We start from the raw sequence: 13236 nt of genomic DNA, 5'->3' as shown, positions 1-13236 counted from the left end.
CAGTACCCCGTTCCTGCCTTCTCCCCGTATCCCCTGACTCCGCTATTTTTAAACGTCCTATCTAGCTCTCTCTTGAAAGCATCCAGAGAACCTGCCTCCACTGCCCTCTGAGTCAGAGAATTCCACAGACTTGCCATTCTCCAAGAAAAAGTGTTTCCTCGGCTCCATTCTAAATGGCGTACTCCTTATTCTTAAACTGTGGCCTCTGGTTCTGGACTCATCCAACATCGGGAACATGTTTCCTACCTCTAGCGTGTCCAAACCCTTCACAATTTTATATGTTTCAATGAGATCCCTCTACTTGTGGTATAATTGTGTGTTCTTCCCTGCCTGCTTTTAGCGATGTTCCATTTCTGTATATGTTACTCATCCGTATACTGTAGTTTTAATTTGGCAATTGTAAATATACTCTGCAGTTGGCATCATATTGTTCAATGGGAACAGTATGCTGCAGTTTGTCTTAAAGCAACCACATTCATTTTGAAGACAAGAAATTGCAGATGTGGTGAGCTAGAATGTAAACGGAGAACTAGAAGAACTCGGATGTAAAACTGGAGTAACTCATCAGGTCAGGCAGTATCTCTGGGGAAAAGGGATGACGTTTTGGTTTGAGACACTTTAAACTGAGTCAGGGGAGAGGGAACTGAAAGATTTGATAAAGTACATGGAGCAAATTAATGCAGCGAGAGAGGGTGTTGCAGAACTCTCGTCGGAGAGAGGAAGAGAGCTACTTCCTAGAGAACAATACCCGGAGGTGATCTGCTCTCTCTGACACTTCTGCACTTCCCCCACTAGAAGAACTCAGCCGGTCAAGCAGCATAGAAACATAGAAAGTCCAGAACCAGCGCCACAGTTTTGGAATAAACGGGAGGCAATTTAAGACTGAGGTGAGAAAAAACTTTTTCACCCAGAGAGTTGTGAATTTGTGGAATTCCCTGCCACAGAGGGCAGTGGAGGCCAAATCACTGGATGGATTTAAGAGAGAGTTAGATAGAACTCTAGGGGCTGGTGGAATCGAGGGATATGGGGAGAAGGCAGGCACGGTTATTGATTGGGGACGATCAGCCATGATCACAATGAATGGCGGTGCTGGCTCGAAGGGCTGAATGGCCTCCCCCTACACCTATTTTCTATGTTTCTATGAAAATAGGTGCAGGAGTAGGCTATTCGGCACTTCAAGCCAGCACCGCCGTTCAATATGATCATGGCTGATCATCCAAAATCAGTACCCCGTTCTGGCTTTTTCCCCATATCCCTCAATCCCTTAGCCCTAAGAACTAAATCTAACTCTCTCCTGAACACACCCAGTGAATTGGCCTCCACTGCCTTCTGTGACGGAGAATTCCACAGATTCACAACTCTGGGTGAAAAAGTTCTTCCACATCTCAGTCCTAAATAACTTTTCCTTATTCTTAAACTGTGGCCCCTGGTTCTGGACTCCCCCAGCATCGGAAACATTTTTCCTGCATCTACCCTGTCCAATCCTCTAAGAATTTTACATGTTTCTATATGATCCCCTCTCATCCTAAATTCCAGTGAAAACAAGCCCAGTCGACCCATTCTTTCACCATACGTCAGTCCCAGCCATTCCAGGAATTGAACCTACGCTGCACTCCCTCAATAGAGGTAATGTCCTTCCTCAAATTAGGAGACCAAAATTGCATACAATACTCCAGGTGCGGTCTCACCAGGGCCCTGTAAAACTGCAGTAGGACCTTGCTCCTAAACTCGAATCCTCTCGCAATGAAGGCCAACAATTGGCTTTCTTCACTGCCTGCTTACGGAGCACCTCCCTCTCGTTGCACCTCCCTTCTCCTAATCTGACACCATTCAGATAATAATCTGACTTCCTGTTCTTGCCACCAAAATGGACGACCTCGCATCCACATCCACATTATACTCCATCTGCCATGCTTCTGCCCACTCACCCAACCTATCCAAGTCACCCTAAAGCCTCATAGTATCCTCCTCGCAGCTCACACTGCCACCCAGCTTTGTGTCATCCGCAAACTTAGAGATGTTACATTTAATTCCCTCGTCTAAATCGTTAATATATATTGTAAACAACTGGAGTCCCAGCACCGAGCCTTGCGGTACCCCACTAATCACTGCCTGCCATTCTGAAAAGGACCCGTTAATTCCTACTCTTTGCTTCCTGTCTGCCAACCAGCTCTCTATCCATGTCAATACCCTACCCTCAATACCATGTGCTTTAATTTTGCACACTAATCTCTTGTGTGGGACCTTGTCAAAGGCTCTTTGAAAGTCCAGATACACCCCATCCACTGGCTCTCCCTTATCCATTCTACTTGTTACATCCTCAAAATATTCCAAAAGATTAGTCAAGCATGATTTTCCCTTCATAACATGCGCAGCGTCTTGACGCCGTACTTCACGCGCGAACTTCCCGCGGACTTCGCTCGAGCTTCACATCACTCACTCGACCTCCGCGCGGCCCCCGCTTCCGGTTTGGTCGCGCTCGCTGCATGCAGGCGCATGCTGGTGGGACCAGCCCTGTACGGGGATCACTCGACCTCAGTGCGGCCCCCGCTTCCGGTTTGGTCGCGCTTGCAGCATGCAGGTCGCATGCTCGTGGGACAGGCCCTTTACTGATTCTACAGCATCCAAGCTAATGTTTCTCCTTGCTATTGCATTAATCTCCTCTTTAACCAGCAATGCCACCCCACCTCCTCTTCCTTTCTGTCTACTCTTCCTGAATACTGAATACCCCTGCATGTTTAGCTTGCAGCCTTGGTCACCCTGGAGCCATGTCCCCATAATTCCAACTATATCATATCCCTTAACTACTAACTGCACATTCAATTCATCCACCTTATTTTGAATGCTCCTCGCATTAAGGCACAAAGCTTTTAGGTTAGTTTTTCTAATCTACTTTCTACCTTTTGCTTCTGTCCTCCTTTTGTGGCCCTCGTCTCCTTGCATTGGGTCCCATCCCCCTGCCCTGTTAGTTTAAACGTGACCTTTCCTGCACTCTCTTTCCCGTTAGCTGCACGGATATGCGTCCATGTTGTTGACTCCACCCACCAACTTTTTAGATTATGGAGCATCTATAAAGGTTTTCCTGTTTTGGGTCAGAGGCCTTTTGCCTTCACAGATGCTGTGTGCCCTACTGGGTTCATGCTGCATGTTGATTTGGCATAATTCAGAATCATTTCTTTTGTAAAAGATTATCAGTAGCCGTGCCCTGTTTTTTTGGCACTTCCCATTATTTTTACTGTTGCTCCTTCCCTTCTATGGTTTACAACGAAGTGGTGACAACACTTGAATGATTTACACGAGGATTCTATATTCAGATCTAAAACAGATTTTTTATATGTCACTTTTCTTGATTGTGTTCAAACTTTCAAAGAGCGTCAAGAGAATTTGCAGTTCATAATGGGAATTTATTTGTGCTGAACCAGTGTGCAAATTTGAGGTCAAGAATTTTTACACTTGCAAGGAAAAAAAAGCATTCCTCAATGTAAATTCATTGCACAATTCCAGTACATAACAATTAGATGGGCCACTTAATTTGCTTGGATGGTAGACAAAAATGCTGGAGAAACTCAGTGGATGAGGCAGCATCTATGGAGAGAAGATATAGGCGGCGTTTCGGGTCGAGACCCTTCTTCAGACCTGAAACGTCGCCTATTCCTTCTCTCCATAGATGCTGCCTCACCTGCTGAATTTCTCCAGCATTTTTGTCTGCCTTCGATTTTTCCAGCATCTGCAGTTCTTTATTAATAATTTGCTTGGATTGGTCATTATGTCTGGGAGAAAAAAATATTTCTGCTGGCAAATGAAGCAGGTTATTGTTGGTGAGTTGAAGATATAATTGAGGAATTTTGTGGGTATCTTGAGTGTTTCATGGTGGAAGCATTACAATTCCTGTTTCCCATGAGTGCCTATGAAACCTGGGGAACTCACAGAAATGAAAAATCTTAATCAATGAGTAGGCTCTTCCTTTAATTCTCCATCTCAGTTCCAATTAAACATCTACCTTTGGCCTTGTATATCATTTGCTCAAGGAATAGTGTTTTATTTTCCAACTTGCACATGACAGCCCTTAGAACATCATTGATTTCAACAGGTTCTTCCATCTTGCATGAGAATTGACCAGTGTTCATAAAATACCAACAGCTTGTAACAATAACTCTGTTCTCTCTCCAAAAAATGCTTAATTGATGGATATTTCCTGCACTTTAAAACACATTTCTGCTGTGGGGCTCTGCATTCCGCAGTTCCAACATTTTAATTCTCCACTGATCCTTATTGCGCCATCTTCTCCAGGGAGATCTGCTAGCTCCTCTCTACTGGTACCACTCTACTCGACTGTTCTTCCTGAGGACATTAAAAAAGATTGGTCTGCCCCAACAGCTGCTGACAACCTTCTACTGCTGCACGACAGAGAGCATATTAACGTATGGCATCTCTGTGTGGTATCTCAGCTGCACGGAGGCGGAGGGGAGAGCTCTTCAGCGCGTCGTCCACAGAGCGCAGAGGATTATTGGGACACAGCTACCAGCCTTGGAGGGCATCTACCACACACGGTGCCTCAGGAAGACCGTCAGCATCTATAAAGGCCTTCTACGCCCGAACCTCCAGACTCAGAAACAGCTTCATTCCCAGAGCTATAGCGGCTCTGAACCGGCCCTGCTGAGTGCCCCCCATTTCCCCCCCCCCCCTGGACTGTCTCCTCAGATGGTGACGTCGCACAGTTTATATTTATTTTATTTTTTTGACATCGGTTGGAAGCTGCATACTAAATCTCGTTGCACTAATGTGCAATGACAATAAAATATATTATTGTTATTATATTATTATTATGCATTAGGTGCCTCTTGGTCTCCAATCTGTCACAGGATACTCCCTGTGCTCTATTTATACTGTCTTTGGTCTTAAGGAAGAAATTAACTTGCGTGTAGTCTCTCTCGTGGTAATGTCGGCTCTTTGCATTGTGGCAAAATGAAACAATCAATTAATGATTATTAGAGACATTTGTTTTGAGATGGTGTTTGGAGGTAAAATAGCAGCTTAGATTCCATTTAATTTCTTTAGAATAGCTCCAGGGAATCACGCACTCAAAAAGAGAATTAAGGCTTCAGTTGTAAAACTTCTGTTCACAATGGTACTTATTAAATTGTAGTTTTTGAATTGCTTGTGTTTCTTGTGCTATAAATCTTCTGATTTGGGGGCAAGAGTGTGAGCACATAGATAAGGCTGTCAATGTTCAAAATATTCATGGCTCAAACGAGAAGTCACTGCTGTGGTGGATTAAGAATTGAGTGAATGGGAAATAATGCCTGTTTGTTGTGACTTGATTTTTTCGTCATATCCTCAAAGTTTATTCTTGAAGGCATTGTTTTTTTTCTACCTTAAGAAAATGTATCTAATGGGATATTAACTTGACAAAATGTATATAATCGTTATTTTTAGTTTATTCATACTTGAGGTTTTATCAGATTGTTTAAAAAAAAAACAACCATGTAAACAAGTTCATTTCGTTGAACAATATTTGACTTTTATGCCAAAAACATTTGGCTTTTATGCAGTACTTTGTTAACATTTAAAAATATCTCTTTAACTTAGTGCTGATCCCACGGGAAGATGACGGAAGAGGTGATAGTAATTGCCAAGTTTGACTATGTGGCCCAGCAGGAGCAAGAGCTGGACATAAAGAAGAACGAGCGATTGTGGCTGTTGGATGACTCCAAATCATGGTGGCGAGTTCGCAACTCCACGAACAAAACTGGCTTCGTACCTTCAAATTATGTGGAAAGGAAAAACAGTGCCAGGAAAGCTTCTATTGTGAAAAACCTGAAGGATACATTGGGTAAGTTACTTGTTCAAAATGCAAGCTTCATGCTTGTAACATTTATTTTTTCATATTACTATTCTAGCCCTGATAAGAACCGTGTCTTTATTGAAGATTTATCACAGCATATAACATCAATTGTGACGGTCAACAGACTTCATCCTGAGGAAAAAACATTGCAGCACTCGGTTCATTGGAAGCCTTTAGTGGGTATTACAATGATTAAACTAGGCAGATCATTGTATAGCATATAATGAAGATATTATCCTGCTGCATTAATGTTCTTGTAATCGCCAGTTGATTAACAATTTTTCAAATACACTTGTATTTGCAACAGTTGGTGCTGCTGTCTCACAGCTCCAGTGGCCTGCACTGGTTAAATATTATTATTGACCATTTGATAAGTGTAAAATTTCACATTCTAGCAGGTACGTGTTCTCGTAAGTAGAACATGTTATACCTTATTAATAGTGTGTTTATTAATAGGGTATTAAATTATTAAAACATTAGCTTAGAGCCTTTATTTCATAACAGAACTGATAATTGTAGAAACAAAGTCTTTTTGGAAATTAATTTTGCCTCAAAGCATGGTGTCGATGCGCTTTGCGAATTGTAAATATTTATTTCCGATTTGATTGTTATACAGTGTGAATCGCCAGTTGTATATTGAAATGAATTCTCAAGCTATTAATTAAATCTGTTGATCTTTGCTAGTAAATAATTGAAGGTGGTTCAAGGATCTGTGAAGTGTTTTGAGGAATCACTGCAAAGATCAGCTTTATCTTTCATGTTACTATGATTTAGTTATGATCAATCATGTTTGCTCGCCGTCAAATGAGAAATGGAAGTAAAATAATGTAAATCAGAAATGACAAGTATCACTTACCCCACCAAGCAGAGACCAGAGACTAATGGGAAAGTACTTGTGGCTGCGTGGGTTTTGTTTTTTCTATAGCAGGCCAGTCCTTTCTATAGGTACTTTGAAGGATTAGTACAGAGAAGCATCTGTTACTTTCCCTTTTTTTCTTCCTCAATGAGTACAAATTCCAAACACAAATTTTGAAAATTAATGTTTCTAGTTCAGAATTTTCATTCTGAATTGCTATAGGAAGGCTAGTGCTATAGGAAGGCTAGTGTTAAATGACACGGTTGCCTTTAGAACCCCCGAGCCAACTCCACAATTACACACAGATTATACCAGATAGGAACACTAATGTCTCTTAAAGAGAAACCTCATTTAAATCATTTAATCCTGGATGTGACAGAGATAAATGAGACAGATCAACATCAGACAGGTTTAGGCTGAAACAGCAAAAGACGGTTTGTATGATGGATGGTTCCGCATGAGGAAGCTTGTCTATCGATGCAAAGACAATGAATAGGCTGGTGTAACCTGAAGCAGTAACCAGATAGGGATGTGAGGTTAGTGGTAAGCATGTTGAATTTACCACCAGCCGTCAAATTATTGCTTTCTCTCTTGTGTTTAAATGAAGGAAGTTCATGTAAGACTGAGGATAACAGCGCAATGGCAATAGAGAATGTGGTCCAAATACATTTTTATGTATTGTGGTAGACGGAAAAAAATAGCATTGTACCACATATTTAAAATGAATATTCCTATAGTTTTGATGGAATGTAGAATAATAAAAAGCTTTTTTTAAACTGGAGTTTACCAAAATTGTGACAAGCAAATAAATGGAACTGTCTGGCTTATAGTAGTATCCCATCAAGAAGTTGTTTTAAGGTGAATAATCTCTGGAGCCAATATTGAATTTTTACCTGTCATTGGATTGTTTGTGTAAGAAAGCAATCTTAATTTTCATATTTTGTTGTGTTTTGCATATTTTTGTTCTGGATTTCTAACGCTGTAGTGAGAACCATTTTGATAAAAGTGTTAATGCTACTTTTCTCTGTCCATATGTTCATGCTCTTACCCCATGATTGTGAGCGTGGGCTTAGTGGATCAAAGCCTGTTTCCATGCTGTATAACTCCACTCAAGTATGTGGAGTATATGTGTCTTGAGTATAAAGACACTCAAAATCATTGCCCAACTCACTTGCCGCATATTCACTGCACATTCATTGTACATTCTGGAAGTTACATTACAATTTTTTTTCAGATAAGTGGATCGAATGGCTATAGTGCAAGTTACATTTTCAATTGAACTAGACTAATTTTGGGTATGATTTTTGTGCCACTAGGCATGTGACTGACCAACAATGAGAACAGTCTTGACAATGCTATTATCGACAGAGGAATAGTATAACAGGATAATATTTTTGCATTATTGTGTACTAAGTTTGGAAGTATAAATAGTATTATTTTCAAATAAGTAATTAATCCTCCCAATACCTATTTTTGGTGATATTGGCCATTATTTCTGTTGCCCTACAACTGATCAATGTCATCACAACGACTCAAAGCAGAAACACTTTCTTCCTTCAATCATTTTTAAGAAAATCCTTTTTAGTTCAGCAAATGAAGATCAGTTCTGTTTCATTGAGTAATACAGAATTTCTTTGCATTGATTAACAGGCAGTTTCGATCCCATTCCTCCTCTCTAAGTGAAAACATTAACCACTTACTAATGAAAGCAATCTTGATGTACCACCTTGTGACCTTGAATGAAATGGCTATGAGCTGCTTGCATAATTGCATTGCATTCTCTGAGTTCTGGAGTGGGACTGGCATTTAACTTTATATTCCTGGCCAAATCTTGACATTAAAAGTATTGGTTATAAACACAACCATGCGGCATTGAGGCACAGCAGGTAGAGCTGCTGCATCGCAGCACGGGTGACTCTGGTTCGATCCTGACCTCGGGTGCTGTATGTGTGGAGGATGCATGTTCTCTCTGACTTGCATGGGTTTTCCACAAGATCTTCGGTTTCCTCCCACACTCAAGATGTACAGAGGTTTGTAGGTTAATTGGCTTGGTATAAATGTAAAGTTGTCATTAGTGTGTGTAGGGTAGTGTTAATGTGTGGGGATCGCAGGTCAGTGGGACTCGGTGGGACAAAGGGCCTGTTTCCGTTCTGTATTTCTAAACTAAACTAAGCAGATCAGAAATGCAATTAAAAGGACAACGGGCTGGCTTTTGTAACCTTTAAAAAGATTTGAGACTCTACTCAATGTTTTGAATACTCATTGCTTTTCTATGACCTTTGTTGCTGGATTAGTGAAGAGGACTGTATATATGCTGGCTTAATGTTTACTACTTTCACCAGTATGACACGGATCATGTATCTGTGAGTCTTGACAAATGTTATTGAAGGTAGTGAGATTCATGTTTCCCTATTGCTTATCCAGTCAGCCCTATAGAGTGGCCTAATCACTGACTTATGTCCACGCACCTATATTGCGTTGGAAGTCTAATAAGCCAGAGGGGGGTTGAACTGGTGTAGTTGCCGATGCAGAACTGAATATCTTGAGACATCGCCTTCTGAGTATGACTGGATACATATGTCATAAGTAGTGATGTAGTAGTAATGTTTGAGATAAGTAGCTGTGGAAATACTGGTATTGGTTCATTATTAACTCTTGCACAAAGTTGCAGTGAAATACTGTTGTGTATTGATCTGCAAATCATACCATGCCCGTGTATATTGGATAGTGCAGATGTAAAAAAAAGTGCAAGAGCCACAATGAGGTAGATTGGGAATTCATCTTTAGAATATACTCAGCATTAACCCTAGATTCTTGCGAAATCTTACGACGCCAGTTCAAATGGGTGAAATAAAACTTGTTTATTATGACCTGGTCACTTTCAGCTAATGATTGGTCTTTCTCTTGTGCTGGGGAGTAATTCGAAAGAGGGCTTGAGTGCAGAAGGGATACAAAATATGCTCTGGCTCTGAGACTTGAATGTCTGCCACATGGTGGATTTACTATTGGCGAGTCCTGTGCAACATGACCGCCACAATGGACCTGCAGCAGCCAGTGAGAGCCTATACGAGGAAGAAATTCTCTTTCAGTTCATCCTACTAACCCATCAGTTACTTCCACCAATATTTTATGAATAGATAAACTTGCATCAGACGCACACAACATGTGTAAATTCACTGGGGCCTCCCTCCACACTGTTGTGAACCATGCCACTATTCTAAATGGAGAAGATTCAAAACCTGGGCATCCATCATTTGCTGTTGACTACATCAGCAGCCATTGAACTGTAGTCCATCATTGTCTGTAACTTTGATTGTATCTCCCACTCTGCCGTTATCACTAAATCAATATTGGAATATGAGTATCATTTGTGCTCAAGGAGGGGGTGGTACGGGAGGGAAGGAAGAATTGACAAGGGTGTTATGGAGGGAGCGGTCTTTGCGGAAGGCAGATATGGGGGGAGATGGGAAGATGTGGCGAGTGGTGGGGTCACGTTGGAGGTGGTGAAGCTGACGGAGGATTACTTGTTGTATGTGACAGCTGGTGGGATGAAAGGTGAGGACTAGGGGGACTCTGCCCTTGTGGGCGAGTGGGGGGATGGGGAGAGAGAGCAGTGTTGCGGGGTATGGAAGAGACCCTGGTGCGAGCCTCATCTATGGTGGAGGAGGGGAACCCCCGTTCACTGAAGAATGAGGACATTTCAGATGCCCTGGTGTGGAACACCTCATCCTGGGAGCAGATGCGGCGATCGTTTCGCCGAACACCTCCGCTCAGTCCGCAATAACCAACCTGACCTCCCGGTGGCTCAGCACTTCAACTCCCCCTCCCACTCCGTATCCGACCTCTCTGTCCTGGGTCTCCTCCATGGCCAGAGCGAGCAACACCGGAAATTGGAGGAACAGCACCTCATATTCCACTTGGGGAGTCTGCATCCTGGGGGCATGAACATTGAATTCTCCCAATTCTGTTAGTCGTTGCTGTCTCCTCCCCTTCCTCAGCCCTCCTGCTGTCTCCTCCCATCCCCCAGCCTTCGGGCTCCTCCTCCTCTTTCCTTGCTGTCTCCTCCCCCCCCCCCCCCCCCCCCCCCCCCCCATCAGTCTGAAGAAGGTTTTTGGCCCGAAACGTTGCCTATTTCCTTTGCTCCATAGATGCTGCTGCACCCGCTGAGTTTCTCCAGCTTTTTTGTGTACCTTCGATTTTCCAGCATCTGCAGTTCCTTCTTAAACTCTTCAAATAGAGTTTTAGCACTTGCACTTCAAATCACCTGACGTTCCGTCACTGGAAGGCTAAGGATTGATGCAATGGAATATCATTAAGTTCCCCTCCAAGTCGTATAGCATACTGCCTTGAAATTATTTTCTCATTCCTTTACCTATTTCTGGATGCAAATCTTGAAATTCATTTCCTGAAGTACTTTGAGATCACCTTTTCGTCGATGGAATTGAGTGGTTCAAGAAAGTGGCAGCATTCAACATGTGCATTTGGGAATTTGTACTAAATGCCAACCTGTTCTGCCAACCAACAATGCCGCACCTCGTGAGTTAATGGAAATAAACTGGCCTGCTTGGAAGCAAACAATTTTCTAATAGATTTGCAATGCAGAAAATAAAATCCTTTCATTTCCTTGCCTGTCATTTTTACTTTATTTCTACATTGAACGTAACATTATCAAATAAATAAAAGCAATTGTTTTGACATTGTAAAGAAATGTTACTGCAGGGCAACAACCAAACCCTGCAGATCCTGTAAATCTGCTGCAAAACAGAAAATGTTGGAAACGGGGAGGAAATCTGGCAACCTGCAGAATAAAAAACGTTTCAAGTCAATTAGCCTTCATCAGAATTGGAAAAGTGAGAAAACAAAAATATTACACTAGATTCGGTGCTAGAATTATAATGAAACCCAGCTTGGTTTTATATAACAAATTAAAGACAATCTTCCTGCATATTGGTGAGTATAGTTATAGTTTTTAGCTGAAAAGTGCTGAAAGAACAAGAATTCTTTGGATTGTGGTTGAAAAATGTTGAGTTTAATATCTGAAGTAAAATGTTTTAATCAAATATATATATATGTGTATGTGTATGTGTATGTATATGTGTATACATATACATATATACAAGAGTCCCAACCCAAACAGTCTCTCCACAGATGCTGCCTGACCACTGAATATCCCCAGCACATCTTTTTGCCATCAAATAGATTAGGACATGCAGAAACATTTTTTCCAGAAAGACAAAGCCAATCAATGGGAAAATGATATTTCTAATATCATATTTACTTTGTTAGCATTATATATTGTATAGCATATGATCATATTGAATGGCAGTGCTGGCTCGAAGGGCCGAATGGCCTATTCCTGCACCTATTCTATGTTTCTATGCTTGAGTATATGGCAATAAAACTCAACAACTTGATTTTGAAGCATTGATGCATGGTGGGGGTATAATGTAGTCAAGAGTGATACATTGTGAAAACTGGCCCTTCGGCGCAACTTGCCCACACCCGCCAACATGTACCTGCTTTTGGTCCATATCCCTCCAAACCAGTCCTATTCATGTATCAGTCTAACTGTTTCTTAAATGTTGGGATAGTCCCTGCCTCAACTACCTCCTCTGGCAGCTTGTTCCATACACCCTTCACCCTTTGTGTGGAAAAAGTTACCCCTTAAAAAGTTAACTCTTAAAAATACTTTAAACAAAAAACATTGTAATCATACTTCTACAATGCACTAAAACATGATTTTAATACATCAAATTCCAAAAAGTCCCTACCAAATACCAACCTCCAAATAAGCTCTGAACTATATAGACTTGAGGGCGTTGATTTGTCTCTGCACTATTATTATGTATTTAGTTTAGAGATACAGTGCAGAACCATGGCCTTCAACCCACTGAGTTCATGCCAACCAACGTTCACTAACACTGTCCCACACACACTAGGGACAATTTACAATTTTACCAAGCCAATCAACCTACAAATCTGTACATCTTTGGAGTGTGGGAGAAAACCGGAGTTCCCGGAGGAAAGTCGCGCAGGTCACGGGGAGAACGTACAAACTCTGCACAGCACACATTGTCAGGATCGAACTCGGGTCTTTGGCGCTGTTAGGCAGCAACTATACTGCTGTGTGTGTTGTTGTAAGAAAGTAAGAATTTCTTTGTTCCATTTAGGATATATGACAACAAACCACTCTTGACAAGTGACAAACCACCCCTATCCAACGTGTGAATATATATTTAAGTAGTTGTCTGCTGCTTCAACCTGAAGTCAATGTCCTTTCCTTTCCTCAAATGCAGTCTCTGGTAACATTGAGAAATTCTTTTTACATTCTTCCACTTGAGTTTCCTGGATACGACCCACCCCACACCTGAACCTATAGGGCACTCGTTACCTTGCCTTCGCAATCCAACCCTTAACTATAAGAAATAAAGCTGCTACTCTGTCACAACGTCTCCGTAGAGCGCTATGCCCGCTAGCACACATTCAACACTAGAGGGCATAGCTGTCAAGTGAAAGGAGGAAAATAATGGAGATG

At 41.7% G+C, this 13236-nt stretch overlaps 1 protein-coding gene across 2 annotated transcripts in view; it reads left to right on the top strand.

The window, feature by feature from the left end:
* Positions 1–13236, top strand: part of nck1 (NCK adaptor protein 1) — a 157809-nt gene that overhangs the window by 105019 nt on the left and 39554 nt on the right. For both annotated transcript variants that reach the window (XM_033031379.1, XM_033031378.1), the window contains one exon: positions 5590–5833. In XM_033031379.1, the coding sequence (XP_032887270.1) occupies positions 5608–5833 (226 nt within the window). In that variant the 5' untranslated portion in view covers positions 5590–5607. The remainder of the gene's footprint in view (positions 1–5589; positions 5834–13236) is intronic.

The sequence above is a fragment of the Amblyraja radiata genome, chromosome 13 (assembly GCF_010909765.2).
Source record: "Amblyraja radiata isolate CabotCenter1 chromosome 13, sAmbRad1.1.pri, whole genome shotgun sequence".
Lineage (NCBI taxonomy): Eukaryota > Metazoa > Chordata > Chondrichthyes > Rajiformes > Rajidae > Amblyraja > Amblyraja radiata.
The sequence above is the reverse complement of the archived record's forward strand: the minus strand, read 5'-3'. Positions and strand labels throughout refer to the sequence as shown.